Consider the following 16,970-nt stretch of genomic DNA (forward strand, 5'->3'; position numbering starts at 1 on the left):
GCATCACTAGTAGCAACAGCATTCAAGTCATTTATAAGATGCACAGACAAAGCCTTAGCCAAATAAAGCGCAGCTAAAGCGAAACAATGTCAGAGCAGTTACTTATCTTTTAATTCACACACACACACACATACACACACAGACACACATACATATACCTTTACAGCCGCCATTAGCTGGGCCATTGACACCGCTTAGAACTTTTACAGCACAGCTCGATCTCAGCCAGACTTAGTGGCGGGATCAGTTCTTCGCATTGTCCGCGCACTACGTCACGTGTCTGCTTTGGGCAAGAGCTGAAAACGGGTTCTCGCCTCTCTCGTTTGCTTAGATCAAGATAAAGGCATTTGCATTTGTGCAAATTAACTCGAATGGCTGATAAATAAGTATAAACATTTAAATCAACGAGTTTTTGCCTAAGTGCTGCGAGAACGAGTTCGATCGATAGCTATCAGTAGCAGCTCATGTTTAGCTATGAACTAGATTTGTCGCCGCCAAAACACCAAATATGAATGAAGATCAAACGAGTTTCAGTTCCAAGCATCTAGCATCTAGCCCCCAATCAATTGTCAATTACTGCGGTGGAAAAGTTCAAAGTATCATCGCATAGAATCGCGACGGCGGCGGCGGCGGCACGAGTCAATAGAAGATGAAACCGAGATAAAGGTGCCAAATTGTCTAAGCAAATTGTTGAGCGCTTTGGCCATCGCTGAATCGTCTGGCCGACGGGCAGCAGCCATTATAATTATCAAGTTTTATTATGTTTTTTTTATTTCTGAAGCTAAATATATATGTATATATATAAAAGCTAATTACTAAGTTAAATAACGATTAGATTCGGCTTAGCGGTGCTGGCTCGCTGTTCTATGCTTGGATCGTTCGATCTACGTCTCATTTGCATAATGAATTCTGTGTTGCCAATTAAATTTGAGCATCTCCGACTCGAACTTTCACACAGCGCGCGTGTCGCCAGAGAGAATGGGAATGGGAATGGGAATGGGAACGGGAGCGAGAACGACAAATAGAACGAGAACGAGAATGGGCAAATTAAGACTGTGACATTTTGAAGGAGGAATGAAACAAGAAATATAAATTCAAAACTATTCCACTGGATCAACTGGCTGAAACACTTGCCAAATGCACGATGATGATGAGCTGAATGCGGAGGCGGAAATAATGCGTAACATTTGTTTATTTGCTCGAGCAGCTATTTAAATCAACTTTATTGAAGCATTTATAAATCACTCGAGTGCTCAACACATTCTACATGTCTGCCTAACTATCCATTCGCTAAAATAAATGCCTACTCTATGAAATACACTAATAACTTTAAGATCTTTACGACTTGCTCTGATTATGTATGCGAGTGAGGCGAACTGAATTTACACTACATACGAAAATCTGGTTAGAGTTGATCTGCTCTCGAAGTTTCTGCTTAAAATTGAGTGTTTTAATGAACAGTAGAAATACATTTATAATATGAAAAATATAATTTTGGTCAGTTTTGTAAATTATAAATATATATATAAATATATAAATGAGCATTAGCGGCAATTAGAATACATATTCATTTGGGCTCCATTCAATTTATAATTTAATTTGAAGTAAAATAAAATGTTTATCATTTCTTTTTTAATAGAATAAAATTCAAATATATATTTTATCTACATTTTTCAATTAAAAATCATGTGTTGAATAAATATTTCATAATTAATATTGCAAAAAAATTGGAAGAATATTTCAAAACTTGTTTATATGTATTTAAATAAAATATTCCTAAACTTTATATACTAAAGGCCAAGGACATGCACTGAGCTATTTTGTTGGAGTATATTTGGAGTATATTAATTCTCCTTATAATGTGATCAACTTCCACTTTGAGTCAGTGTATAAAGCAGTTCGTTGTTGGGGCTTCTGCTTCAGTATATTCATATTTAATTGAATATTTATAATGCTAATGCGAGCTGCTGCGTTGGTGAATGTGCGGAAACATGTCAGTTATTTACGATTCATTGTTTTGGACACTTGACAAAATCACTTTAAAGTGGCTGACAGGAGCGGGCCAGCAGCAACAACAACAACAACAACAACAACAACAACATCAACAACAGTAACAATAATGTATTTATGTTTGGCTAAGAGCAGCTTGTCACAACACCAACAATTTGGCTAATTCGCGAGCCAAAGAATTTTAATTTGAATTGCTTTTGGCCAAGGCTGGCAAAGACTGCAGCATGATTTCAAATCATGTGTAATTTTTGCAGCTTCGCTTAGTTTATGGGCTTTTGTGTGTCGCAGTCAATTGTCAATTTATGCTAAAGATGCGATGCAAAGAAGACGCGCTAAACTGGCAACTTAATTTGGCATTGCGTATACGCCTTGTGCGCCGCAACATGTGTCGATTGAAATGTTAAAGAAAAACAAACGCAGCCCCCATTACTGTTGACAATAGAGATAAACCGCTCGATGCCCGCGCTCGACCAATGCAAATTTTTCTAAGACTTGTTGGTATTTACACGGCTCATTCAAATGCAAAATCAAAAGCGAAAACAACCGGCAGCCGTCGTAGAACGAGGCGTGTCTCTAGGCAAACTTTGTAGACGTGGGAATCGGTTATTGTTTGACTCGACTTTAGCATCAGCATCAGCATCAACAACATCAGCAATTCATGTATGGTTTAATGCTCCTTCTATTGTTCTTATTGCCATATTGGCATGTTGGCATTTGGCTAACAGGTCGCATATGCTATCTATACACGTGTATTCAAAAAAATAGTTGAAGCTATTGTCCCGCCTCGCTCTAAACATTATAATCAACTAAGTTGGGAAGTCGAGGCTTCGAGATTTCTTTTCATTTCGGGGGCTCAGATTTCTTCCCCACTCGTTTTCGATTCAATTCGAGCAGCTTTTAGTGCGCTCAGCTAATGATGCGACACTTTTGACTCCATAAATCTGAGGCACGGGCACAGGCGGCTCACGAGTTTTGATTCTATTTTTCTATGATTGTGTGATTGGTTCGTACCGGTTCTTTGCGTTGCTGCTACTATGCTAATTTGGCTGGCGAACTGGTGCTTTTGGTTCCGGTGCGCGGCCATAGATGGCAGACATAAAATGATAAACATATATACACATTAGATGATTGTTGCCATAAAATAAATAAATATGGGTTATATTTCTTTTAAAATGCCATTTTATTCAATTCACAACAACTCAATAAATCTGCCACGCCCTGCCATAGATTTAAGCGGTTGATACCGATGCAACGGCGACTGCCTTCGATTGGTTTTCCATATAAAACGACAATAGACAAAACAAAGTTGAAAATATGAAAAAGAAGAAGAAGAAATAAATACAACAAAAATATTGACGCAACCAACGCATCGCTTAGATCCATAGCTAATGGTAGATTGATCGCTGCTTGGTTTCTTGACTTGAAATTTAATATGCCAACAAAGTCGTTATTAATTACTTTTCAATTTTCTAATAACCGTAAAAATATCGATAAATTGTTGTTGAAACTGTGTGCAGCTGGTTGACTGGCTATTTGTTTAGAATTTGTCTGCTCATGCTCGGCGATGACAATGATTCAATTAATCAAGGCGCACAATTGCCGCCGAGCAAGTGAAAGGCGGCATGATGTCACACCCGATTAGAATGAGAAAACCAGTGGATGGAATTCTAGCTCACTTTTATGGCTCCATTCAAAATGGCTGCACTGCTCGGCCCTTTTCTGTAGGCCAACTACAACTCAGTGGCATTTCCTCCGCTCTGGCCTTGATGCCAAAAGCAGCACCATCACACGCTCAATAGTTTAGATCTCATGCCAGGTGAATGTATTTCCCCCACACAAATGTTTTTGATTCGGTTTTTGTTTTTTTTTGCTTCTTCAATTTTATATCTTTTAAACGGAAATGATATTTGTTTGCTTGAAAGCCGTTAAATTGTTATTAGTGTGCCGCAGAGGTCAAGTGAGCTGACAAACAATTGGACGGGCAAGACACTCGACACATCACATCAGATGTTGTTATAACAGATCAACCTGATGCCAGCTGTAAGCCAGTTGTGACTGAGTGTGACAACATGGGCGGCACGCCCCTAATTATGCAGATTTATGAGGCACTAAATCATAATATAAAAATAGTCAAAGTGTCTGCATAATTAGAGGGCTATACTTCATAAGAGAGTTGGCCAAAAATATTATTCTTCAAAACTGCTATGCAAATTGGAGCGAAGATCAAGAACAATACAAAAGACTTAGGCAACGAACTTCAATTGAGCCACGAGCCGTGCCAAGCACAGCGCAGCACTTAAGAGAGACGAAGCGAGAATGCCAGAGAAAGAGAAGCAGCAACTGAGTGAGTGAGACAGCGAGAGAGAGTGTGTCAACGTGTGTGTGATCGAGTTGAACTCTTAAATGATCAAGCTATCTTATTTTGTTTTGGACATTTTTTACATTTTTTGATTTGCTGTCGATGCGTCACGGCTCGTGACGACACCAATGTGATTGGGATGGTGATTGCGACTGCGACTGTGACTTTAACTCTGACTCTGATTGTGATTGTCTATCAATGCTCGGCAGATGCTCGGGCATGCGTCCCCTTCTAGCTGCGGTTTCTACCCAACCTTATGATATTGGTTATATAATTTAAATTTTGATTTGAATTTGTTTGATGTTGTTAAAAGTTACTGTTGTTGTTTGACTGGCCGTTGTTGCTGTTGCTGTTGCTGTTTCTGTTTCTGTTACTTTATTTAAAACAACATATATGTGTGTCTGTGTGAGTTTCTTATATGTATATATGTATGTTTTTTTTGGCGGTCGTCGCTTTACGCTGCTTCTCTTAGACCCACATAGCGAACCGGACGGGCCAGATATAGTATAAATTTCATAGAAACAGCCCAGCTCATCATCATTTGTGCTTTGAACTTCTTAAGTGTAAATTGCTCGTGCGCTTCTGGACGAGAAATTTTTGCGTAACCCAACGAATCAGAAAACATATTTAAGTTTAACAAAATGGTATGTGATCCTCGCAGGAATAACGACGAGTGCTCAGAGTGCATGAAGGATCAATGACAAGAAATTGTGCAAAAAAACAATTAATAAAATAAATGAATTAAAAAATTAAATTATATTTTTATATACACACGTACGCGTGTGTGTGTGTGTATGAAAAAGAATCGTATTGAAGTGCTTCCAGTTCAAGTGTACGACTTCATTGCCAGCTGACAGGCACGAGTGGGCACTCGTCTGCATTCCATTCGCGCCCAGGCTGATGCTAAATATAAACGAGCCAACAGCGAGAACCAATCAGATTCCAAGTGTACTTCAATATTTGCTCTTGTTTCCGGCAGAAATTCTTCGTGTTCGTTGCTCTGGCGCTGCTTGGCTGTGCGACCGCTGCGCAGCTGCCCGATTCGGCCACACAGGGACCCAACCCGCAGGACATTGCGACACCCGAACCGGAGTACATAGACATCGATGAGCCGCTACCAGCCGCCCCAGCGCCCCGTCCAGTCGCCCAACGGCCCCTGGCTGTGTCCCCAGTGCCCCGTCCAGTTATTGGACTGCCTCGTCCCGTTGCCCGCCCCATTGCCGTGGCTCAGCCGATCGTCTATGCCCAGCAGCCGATCCAGCAGCGCGCCCAGTATCTGGCCCCAGTCGTCCAGCCGCAGCAGGTGGCAGGTCATGCGTACAGCAGCCAGGCCGGCTATCAGTATCGTCGTCCAGTCTATGTAAGGCGCGTCTATCGCCAGCGTCGCTACTAAAGAGGGGCGATGCCTAGCACTTAACTTTTGTCTATTTAATATATCTAATTTCTATATGATTTCTAATTTGTATTTGGATGTTTTTTATTTACATACAATATTTCTTCTCTCTCTTTCCATCTCTTTCACTGCCCTCCCATCCAACTGCTTCCGTTCCTGAATCCCACTCCTACTCCTACCACCACCTCTACTACTTCTTCTACTACTACTACTACTACTACTACTACCATCTACTATCGACACAAATGGAACTGCTATCGCAACCGTTAGCATTAACCCAAGCACACATTCAATACAAAACACGAAAGAAAACAAATCATAAATACAAAAACAAAAACAATTTCTTCAGCAACTATCGCATCTAACCAAATCCTAATCAAAGGCGTTTCTTAGCATGAAATGCTCACGATACAAACACTAAACATCAAAAGTACAAAGAGACAAATGAAGTTCGGAAAGCGAAATCGAGATTGAATCGATATCGAAGTATTTAGTTATTGTTGAATTGAAAACTCCAAAATAAATAAATAACAAAAAAATAAATAAAATAAAAAAATGGAAAATAAATTATTTTGTAAATGAAAAAAAAAAAAACAACAACAAACAGATACACTCTTGAGTATGGTAATGTTTAATATTTGTGGGGCCAAGGTCTGTGAATGATACGCCATATCGAAGCATGACTTTAATTATAGCATTCACAGCTCAACAAAACCCCATATAGAGCTGCAGAGATACGAACGCTTTATGTGTCGAACAATGCACAAAAATTGGTTCTTATTTTCGTTATTAGACAAACGGTTGCCCGCTGCGAATGCCGTCCGACATCCGATGTCCGTTGTCCGATGTCCGACATCCGACTGGTAGTTAGCCATCATTAATCACGAAATCAATTGAAGATCTGTGTGTACTTGTCTCTATGAGAGCTGTGTACCATTTGCATACGGAAGCTGTCCGGAATTTATAGCATGCGCAATAGCTTAAAGAGAGATGGTCCGACTCGTTTTTACTGTATTTTCGACAGACATACTATTTTATAAATTTAACTTAGTTGATATTTGGAGCTAGTGATTTTATTCTATTTTTATTTATTGTATTGTATTTTATTTTAATTATTTTTTTTTTTTATGACCGCAAATACGCAAATTTACTAAAATACTTTCAAAATAAATTAAATTAACCGGTTTACGATCTCAGGTTTTTCTAATTTTTTGCTTCCAATGTTGCCGCTACTAATGCTGCTAGATCGTCTTCAAAAGTGCAAAGGAATGAGTTAGGGCCTTTCTAACAGCCGGAGTCCACTTAACTCTCTGTTCGGGTGGCCATCTAACAGTAGACAAAGTGCTCTTAATTGACGAATTGATTGACCATTTTATTGAGGTCCCATCACTCATTGCTTCACTTCGATTTATGACACAGCCGAGGTGCTAATAACTCCATAATGGGTGTCAAGAGCGGTGTAAGACTTCCGTATGAAAGACTCCTTCAATTAATTACGTATTTCCGAGTCTGATGATTGATTACACTGCCTTGCTATCTCAATAAGCCCAATGCCTTGTCCTGCACGTCTTATCATGGATCTGCATATCTTATCATCGATCGAAGCAACTTATTCCGCTCATTACAGGTGAACGAATAGCACTGTATATTTCCTACAAACTGTTATGCTAACATCGCCAAGTCTTTTTAGTGACGCATACTTTTGGGTTCGAAAAGGTTTATGCCTAAAAGGTGGCCATGCAACTCAACAAAAATAATACATGTTAAATAACATTTATATAGTATATTTATACCCTGAACCCATTGAAAATGTGAGAAGTATGTATATGTATGTGTATGTATGTACGCAGTCCAAATTTATAACTGTCCAGTCACAGGTTATTCGTTCCGTTATTCCCATTCGTCTCACTTCTTAACAAACTCGATTATAATTTCGTCACATTTCAGCATAGGTTTATATTAAAAGACCTAACGTTTTGAATTCATGTAAAATTGGATTACGATGTCTATATCGCATCTGACGTTGATCTTAACGCAACTGATTTCATTGTGGACGTGGAGTGCAAGAGCATTATGCTGTCGTCCACAGACAATTACATTTCGTCTAAGTTGTGACTATCCTTGTAAAGCCTTATATCCTGCATATGAGAAGGGTGGACATTGCGATACAGATGCGTGTGGAACTGAAGATCCTCCGCCCTGCTGTATAGAGCACAAGTGTAGGCAATGTGAGGCAAAGATGTGTGGAGGCTTAAACAAGGCTGTGCCCTGTTGTGGAACTGGATCTTGTGATATTTTCTGCTGCAATCCCTATTCGCCTCACTTATAAAATAAACTCGATTATAATTTCGTCACATTTAACCTAGGCTCACTCTCATTCACTTGAAATTCAGAGGTCTATATCAGCTGGAATTGTAATCATGTCTGTCGTAAATCTGTCGTTGATTGTGATACACCTGATGTCTCTGTGGACGAGGACTGCATACACAGAATGCTGTAGAAGCACAAAGTTTTTACTTCGTGTAGGAGAAGTTAGTTATACAAAATTTCCTCCAGCATTTCACTATTTTTGGAAATGTAAAGTAGAGACTTGCGGAGGTTTCAATACCCCTAATCCCTGCTGTAGAATTGGACAGTGCAATATTTTCTGCTGCAATTGTTATCGCGGCTGCTGGGCTGGAAATCCTGTACAAGAATTTTATAGTATATATAAGGATTATTTATCTGAAAACGAGGTCGACAATGAATGATCCAGAAAGTTTGACTTGAGATGGGTAAAGACTACTATTTGTAAATATATCCATATATCTTTAGTTACCTTTGTAATTTTATGATTTAAATAATTTATTGAATACCAGAACTTCGATTAATTTCTTTCAATACTATCGATATATATTATCGGTAAATATTACATCAAACGGCTCGGCTTCCAAAATTGCATGTTATTAAAATCAACTTTAATGGATGCACATATATATAATGCTACGGTGGACCAGATTAGTCAGACCTCATTCGTTCACTCATTCCCATTCGCCATACTTTCAAAATAAACGATATTATAATTTCATACAGTTGTAGCACTTTTAACTGGGCAATTGATAGTTGTTTTGTGTTGGAATACTAACGATGTCTATAGCTCATCTGATATTGATCTTGATACACCTGTTGTCTCTGTGGACGTGGAGTACAAATGCGATATGCTGTAACTCAATTCATGTTCACTTTTCTATAAGTCCCGACGATAAGTGTGAACGATACTATCCAGCATATTTAACGGAAGGCAGATGTGTCGCAGAGTTGTGTGGAGGTCCACGTAAGGCTGGGCGTTGCTGCGGTCAAGGTCCATGCAATATGTTCTGCTGTCAATGTGCCCTAAAGTGTTGGAGTGGAATTGAATCCGCTGTAGCGCTCTTTTATGCGAAGTATTCCAATTTGAAGTAATATTGGCTCAAACTAATAAAAGCATCTTTGTACTCATAAAGGACGAGGTCAAGGAAAATACCGAATTGTAGATGGAATGTACACACAATATAATTACGCCCTGAAAATTTCATTATGATCGTATGTTTACAAACGAAGTTATTCACCAAGTAAATTCTCATATTATTGCCCACACTGCAGCGCAGCCCAAGCGCAGTCGCTGCTTACTGCGCAGTTAGCAAAGCGCGTGCGCGTGAGGTTAGATGCATATATATGTATGTGTGCGTGCATAAAAGAAGTGCAAAATGATAAGTAGAAATATAATTTATGGTCTATGTGTATTCGCATTTAAACGGAGCCGATGGCAATAAGCACTGCAAACGAAACGAAATACTAATAGGATAGCCAGTGGAGCTGGTTTCTTTCGGTATTGGACCATATGTTCAATTTCCATAAAAATTTTAATGTGTACTTACATTTGATGAATATGAAGATTTTGTAATGTACAAAATTTGGATACCATACCCGCGTGTCACAATTTAGGTACTAGAAATTTTAACTTCTTAGTCGCAGTCCATTCGTTTCGTTATTTAAATTTGTCTCACTTCCATAACAAACTCTATTAATTTCGTCACAATTCAGCCTAGGTTTATATTGAACAACCTTTTGAAGTTTTGAAATAATATCGCGTTGAAATATTAACGATGTCTACATCATATCTGACGTTGATCTTAATACAACTGTTTTCTCTGTGGATGTGGAGTGCAAGTGCAGAATGCTGTCTTCCAATGAAAATTACTTTTCGTATAAGGTGTGACAACCCTTGTAGATTACTGTCTAATTCATATGAGAACGGTGGATATTGCGGCACAGAAGCGTGTGGATCTCAACGGCCTCCGCCCTGCTGTTTAGATAACAAATGTAGGGATTGCAAGGCAAATATGTGTGGAGGCTTACGGAGGGCTTGGCCCTGTTGTGCATCTGGACCTTGCAATACGTTCTGTTGCAATTGTGCGGGGACCTGTTTTCCTGGAAACGCTCTTCAAGATTTTTATGAGGTTCATAAGCAGCACATATTCCAATAATAAAATGAAGTACAAATTATTTGCTAATTGGGAGTCTTTTTATCTAAGAAAGACGTTATCTGCAATCCATAAATATAGACTTGAGATGGGTAAAACTTTAATGAATGGAAACCTATGTGAATCTTAAAAAATTTGGAGCAATATTAAATCCAAATGAAAGCAATCTGATAAGCGTAGCATTTATGGGAATCTTTTATTGCTACTCATTATCAATACTAACGATGTCTACATCACATCTGACGTTGATCTTAACACAACTGTTTTCTCTGGGGACGTGGAGTGCAAGTGCAGAATGCTGTCCTGCACAGGTAATTACATTTCGTTTGCAGTGTGAGGATCCTTGCAGATCTGTGCTTTTTGCAACTGAGCTCGGTGGACATTGCGATACAGATGCGTGTAGAACTCCACGGCCCCCGGTCTGCTGTTTAGATCACAAATGTAGGCAATGTGAGGCAGAGATGTGTGGAGGCTTAAACAAGGCTGTTAAGGGCTGTTGTGGAATTGGACTCTGCAATACGTTCTGTTGCAATTGTAATAGGGGCTGTTGGCCTGGTGATCCCTTTGATGATTTTTATGAGGCTAATGTTAATCTGTTGTTCGAAAGAAGGCAATAAAAAAATTTAATTTACTCAATAATCGGGAAACTGTTTATCTAAGGAAGACGTTATCTGCAATCCAGAAATGTAGATTTGAGACGAACAAGACTGTAATGAATTATACCTATGCGACTCTTAGAAATTGTGGAGTAAGTTGTACAAAATTGTCTCCAGAAATGAAAAGAGGGGAGACTGTTTATCTAAAAACGAGGTTATCAATTGTAGTGGCGCTGGAATAGAAAAAAAGAAGCAGCCTAAAAGTAGGCAATCCGCTGAGCTTGGAGTGGCTTGGAAAAGTTGATCACGCGATCACGGATGTGGCAATCCCAAATCTGTATTTAACAGGAGAAATTGTCACTCTCTCCTAGGCCATAAAAAACTGTTCCCAAGCGATGACTTGCCGCCTCATGGGATCGGCCATATTTCCTTTTGCTTTTCAATCTCAACCACCGACCACAAAGGTTGACTAAAAATTTCACTGTGAAGAGTTGTGAGAATTGTGTAAATTAAAATTAAAAGTAAAATTTTTTTTTGTGAAAGTGCCAAATCAATGAAAGGTAAGCCGAATCCTTTAAGGCCATAAAACAAAAGAAGGAAAAAGCAACAATTATTTATGTCCAATGTATGCACAAACCTCTTTGCAGGTTTGGCACCCAGCCTAAAACTTAATTTCTTTTGCCAGCGTGCAATTGGGTTCGCAGTCGCGCTACGTATGTTTAGTTCATCGCGCTGCCCTGATATCTACAGCTGCACGCAGCTACATACATACATTGTCTAGCATTGTCTAGCTGAAAATACATATCTTCGCATCTGCCACGCCTCTACACTGTCGCTGCTACACACACGCACCACAATTTGATTTAAAAAGGGCACAGCTGCCGTGCCAGCTTTTGCTAGTATTAACTAGTCACTGGGCTTATATTTGCACCGTTTGGAGTGAAAAAAATAATAATTATAGAATAAAATCTAGGTTAATCATAGTCGATAAGCTATAGACATTATGTATTTTTAATCCTAACTATACACCTATTCCCAATGAAAATTTCTTATTAGTTAAACTCTCTCTATCGTAACTACTATCCGCTTTCGTTTTCTTTTTTTTTTATGCATTATATTTTTTTTGGTAGTTAGATTCATTTTCAAAATTTAGCACATTTGCAGCCACACCGAAATGGAAGCGCTTTCATCGCGGGATATTGCTGTAAGTGACGAATCATTCCATATTTAACGTTGCACATTTATTTTTATTACTTTCCGTCAGCGGTCATAACAGCTGCATTAGAAAAAACATAATGCATAAGCAATAATCTTCTTTCGCACGCATCAAATTGAATTTGATCAGCTGATCTATTGCTGAGAGAAAAAGCTCTCCAAAAGCTCTCCTATCGCTTTTTATCTGTTCTTCTGCCTTCTGCCCAAAGCAATAATGTATAATTATTTTGTTTATAGTAAATTTAATGAAGTATAAGTTTCTTTATTTTGGGGCCATGCGGCGCGTTTTGATAGGTGTTTAGCTCTCCAAGCTGGGGAAGGGGTCGCTGAGAATATAGGCAGGTAGCCAGCGACCAAGGTAGGGTGGGCACGGTCGGTCGCCTTAATATCTAAGGCCGACGTTCGCTGAGCAGGCACATATTTGCTTGCGCAGCGAGACCCAGCTTGGACAGGTATGTTTGTGTGTGTCTAAATCTGTTCTACCTCTCTCTCTCTTCTTTTCTCTCTTCTAAGCAAGTGGCCGAAGATAATCGTTTGCACGCGATTTATATTAATAAATATATTTTAGCAGCGCTAGGAGTCGCAGTTCCCCTCTTCTTACCCCCTTCCCTTCTCCCGATGACCCATTGGCCGGATCCAGCGCGTGCACTGCTCTAATCCTCCTATTCTACCATCTGCGCTTGATAACGTAACTCGTTACACAATCATCCAGAAAAGTTGACTTGAGATGGGTAAAACACTACTATTTGTGAGTTTCTTTTATGAGAAGTATTCCGATTTGAAGTAATATTGGCTCAAACTAATAAAAGCATCTTTGTTTCAAAAAATGAAGAGGTCAAGAAATATACCGAATTGTAGATGGGAGACGGGTCAAACTCCGCCGAAGGCTTAAACAACATGGTCTTATTTTTAATGCTGTGCTATCTTCAATTTTCGGAAAGTGGTTCGTTCTTTCTCTTTTGGTTTGCCATCTTGGCGAATTCTTGCATAAATAATCAAATCATTATATTGGAAACCAGTTGCCCATCGAATGGAACGAACGACAAGCTCAATGCGAAACATAGGGAACTGCGCTGATAGTAGAAATATAATATATGGTCTATGTGTATTCGCATTTAAACGGATCCGAAAACATTTAACCCATTCGAGCGAAATTATCTAATTAATTAGCGTACTGATAGGATAGCCAGTGGAGCTGGTTTCTTTCGGTATTAGTCCATATGTTCAATTTCCATAAAAATTTTAATGTGTACTTACATTTGATGAATATGAAGATTTTGTAATGTACAAAATTTGGATACCACACCCGCGTGTCACAATTTAGGTACTAGAAATTTTTGCTTTAGAGTGTATATACATTTTATACAAATAGTCTGTGGGGCGCAGTGGCTATAAAGCTATAAAGCTACGTAGGATCACATAAAATTTCCTATTCGTAACCGCAACTAAAACCTTAAACTTCTTAGTCGCAGTTCATTCGTTTCGTTATTTAAATTTGTCTCACTTCCATAACAAACTCTATTATAATTTCGTCACAATTCAGCTTAGGTTTATATTGAACAACCTTTTGAAGTTTTGAAATCATAACGCGTTGAAATATTAACGATGTCTACATCATATCGGACGTTGATCTTAATACAACTGTTTTCTCTGTGGATGTGGAGTGCAAGTGCACGCTGCTGTGTTCCAACGGCAATTACTTTTCGTATAAGGTGTGACGACCCTTGTAGATTACTGTCTAATTCATATGACAACGGTGGATATTGCGGCACAGAAGCGTGTGGATCTCACCGGCCTCCGCCCTGCTGTTTAGATAACAAATGTAGGGAATGCAAGGCAAATATGTGTGGAGGCTTACGGAGGGCTTTGCCCTGTTGTGCATCTGGAAATTGCAATGCGTTCTGTTGCAGTTGTGCGGGGACCTGTTATCCTGGAAACGCTCTTGAAGATTTTTATGAGGTTCATAAGCATTACATATTCCAATAATAAAATAAAGTAAAAATTATTTGCTAATTGGGAGTCTTTTTATCTAAGAAAGACGTTATCTGCAATCCATAAATATAGACTTGAGATGGGTAAAACTTTAATGAATTGTACCTATGTGAATCTTAAAAAATTTGGAGCAATATTAAATCCAAATGAAAGCAATCTGATAAGCGCAGCATTTATCTGAATCTTTTATTGCTACTCATTATCAATACTAACGATGTCTACATCACATCTGACGTTGATCTTAACACAACTGTTTTCTCTGGGGACGTGGAGTGCAAGTGCAGAATGCTGTCCTGCACAGGTAATTACATTTCGTTTGCAGTGTGAGGATCCTTGCAGATCTGTGCTTTTTGCAACTGAGCTCGGTGGACATTGCGATACAGATGCGTGTAGAACTCCACGGCCCCCGGTCTGCTGTTTAGATCACAAATGTAGCAATGTGAGGCAGAGATGTGTGGAGGCTTAAACAAGGCTGTGAAGGGCTGTTGTGGAATTGGACTCTGCAATACGTGCTGTTGGCCTGGTGATCCCTTTGATGATTTTTATGAGGCTAATGTTAATCTGTTGTTCGAAAGAAGGCAATAAAAAAATTTAATTTACTCAATAATCGGGAAACTGTTTATCTAAGGAAGACGTTATCTGCAGTCCATAAATGTAGATTTGAGACGAACAAGACTGTAATGAATTATACCTATGCGACTCTTAGAAATTTTGAGAAATTTTAAACTGACATAAAGCTGACATAACTCAATAGTCACAGGAGCCGATGGTAATAAGCACTGCAAACGAAACGAAATACTGATAGGATAGCCAGTGAATCTGGTTTCTTTTGGTAAAATTCTATAAAAATTTTAATATGAAGATTTTGTAATGTACAAAATTTGGATACCATACCCGCGTGTCACAATTTGTAAAAAATGTATTTTAGGTACTAGCAATTTTTGCTTTAGAGTGTATATACATTTTATACAAATAGTCTGTGGGGCGCAGTGGCTATAAAGCTATAAAGCTACGTAGGATCACATAAAATTTCCTATTCGTAACCGCAACTAAAACCTTTAACTTCTTAGTCGCAGTTCATTCGTTTCGTTATTTAAATTTGTCTCACTTCCATAACAAACTCTATTATAATTTCGTCACAATTTAGCCTAGGTTTATATTAAACAACCTTTTGAAGTTTTGAAATCATAACGCGTTGAAATATTAACGATGTCTACATCATATCGGACGTTGATCTTAATACAACTGTTTTCTCTGTGGATGTGGAGTGCAAGTGCACGCTGCTGTGTTCCAACGGCAATTACTTTTCGTATAAGGTGTGACGACCCTTGTAGAATGGTGTCTAATTCATATGACAGCGGTGGATATTGCGGCACAGAAGCGTGTGGATCTCACCGGCCTCCGCCCTGCTGTTTAGATCACAAATGTAGGGAATGCAAGGCAAATATGTGTGGAGGCTTACGGAGGGCTTTGCCCTGTTGTGCATCTGGAAATTGCAATGCGTTCTGTTGCAGTTGTCTCGGGACCTGTTTTCCTGGAAACGCTCTTGAAGATTTTTATGAGGTTCATAAGCATCACATATTCCAATAATAAAACAAGTAAGAAAGCTCTAGTCGAGACTGCTCGACTACGAGATCCCCTGAACCCTACAAGCAACTGATATTTCAATAATAATTAGAAAACACACACGCACACACACACACTCGCATATACAGGCGATTGCGCTTGGGTTGCATTGCAATGTTGGCAATATAATGATAACTTATTTGTTGAATTATTTAATTTCTAGACGTACGATCATAATGAAACTTTCAGAACGTAATCATGATGTTAAAATGTATGTGTATACCGAAGCACAAGTCTCTAGTATTTGATATACGACTTTTACAAAGATGAGGGTAAGGGGGTGGATTTAGGGGTGGGGGGGTAAATTTTAACAAAAACCGCAATTGTATAAAATACATCTTTATATACATTTTAAATTTGGAGACTCTAAGGTTTTTTATCGATAAAAAAGTATCGGAATGAGTTATCGTTTTTTAGTGATAAACTCGATATGCGCGTGATATATACGGACATTTAAAAAAAAAGTTGAAGTCTCTAGCTCTTATATCTTCTGAAATCGACGCGTTCATACATACGGACGGACGGACGGACGGACAGACAGACGGACAGGGCCAAATCGACTTAGCTTGTCGCCCTGATCAAGAATATATATACTTCACATCTGACGTTGATCTTAACACAACTGTTTTCTCTGGGGACGTGGAGTGCAAGTGCAGAATGCTGTCCTGCACAGGTAATTACATTTCGTTTGCAGTGTGAGGATCCTTGCAGATCTGTGCTTTTTGCAACTGAGCTCGGTGGACATTGCGATACAGATGCGTGTAGAACTCCACGGCCCCCGGTCTGCTGTGAAGATCACAAATGTAGGCAATGTGAGGCAGAGATGTGTGGAGGCTTAAACAAGGCTGTGAAGGGCTGTTGTGGAATTGGACTCTGCAATACGTTCTGTTGCAATTGTAATAGGGGCTGTTGGCCTGGTGATCCCTTTGATGATTTTTATGAGGCTAATGTTAATCTGCTAATGTTATTATGCGACTCTTAGAAATTGTGGAGTAAGTTGTACAAAATTGTCTCCAGAAATGAAAAGTGGGGAGACTGTTTATCTAAAAACGAGGTTATCAATCATCCAGAAAAGTTGACTTGAGATGGGTAAAACACTACTATTTGTGAGTTTCTTTTATGAGAAGTATTCCGATTTGAAGTAATATTGGCTCAAACTAATAAAAGCATCTTTGTTTCAAAAAATGAAGAAGTCAAGAAATATACCGAATTGTAGATGGGAGACGGGTCAAAATCCGGCGAAGACTTAAACAACTTGGTCTTATTTTTAATGCTGT

General features: G+C 39.0%; 1 protein-coding gene and 1 long non-coding RNA gene across 3 annotated transcripts; one reads left to right on the forward strand and one right to left on the reverse strand.

Annotated features, from left to right (window-relative positions):
- The first annotated feature begins 4,860 nt into the window (after positions 1–4,860).
- On the forward strand, positions 4,861–6,102 carry LOC108651948 (uncharacterized). Of its 2 annotated transcripts, XM_089260016.1 has the most exons (3): positions 4,861–5,013; positions 5,349–5,729; positions 6,033–6,102. In XM_089260016.1, the coding sequence occupies exons 1-3, from the start codon at positions 5,011–5,013 to the stop codon at positions 6,036–6,038; spliced, it is 390 nt and encodes a 129-aa protein (XP_089116142.1). In that variant the 5' UTR covers positions 4,861–5,010; the 3' UTR covers positions 6,039–6,102. The 2 variants fall into 2 exon arrangements, with proteins under 2 accessions (XP_089116142.1, XP_030247071.1); XM_030391211.2 differs by having other exon boundaries at positions 5,349–6,102.
- A 4,333-nt stretch (positions 6,103–10,435) lies between these two features.
- Positions 10,436–13,463, reverse strand: LOC149091332 (uncharacterized). The gene is made up of 2 exons (XR_016196815.1): positions 13,333–13,463; positions 10,436–10,857 (listed from the first exon to the last, which is right to left on the reverse strand). It is a non-coding gene; the product is annotated as an uncharacterized LOC149091332 (long non-coding RNA).
- Positions 13,464–16,970: the final 3,507 nt, after the last annotated feature.

The sequence above is a fragment of the Drosophila navojoa genome, chromosome 4 (genome assembly GCF_054131105.1).
Source record: "Drosophila navojoa isolate 15081-1374.11 chromosome 4, UAZ_NAV_1.0, whole genome shotgun sequence".
Classification (NCBI taxonomy): Eukaryota; Metazoa; Arthropoda; class Insecta; order Diptera; family Drosophilidae; genus Drosophila; species Drosophila navojoa.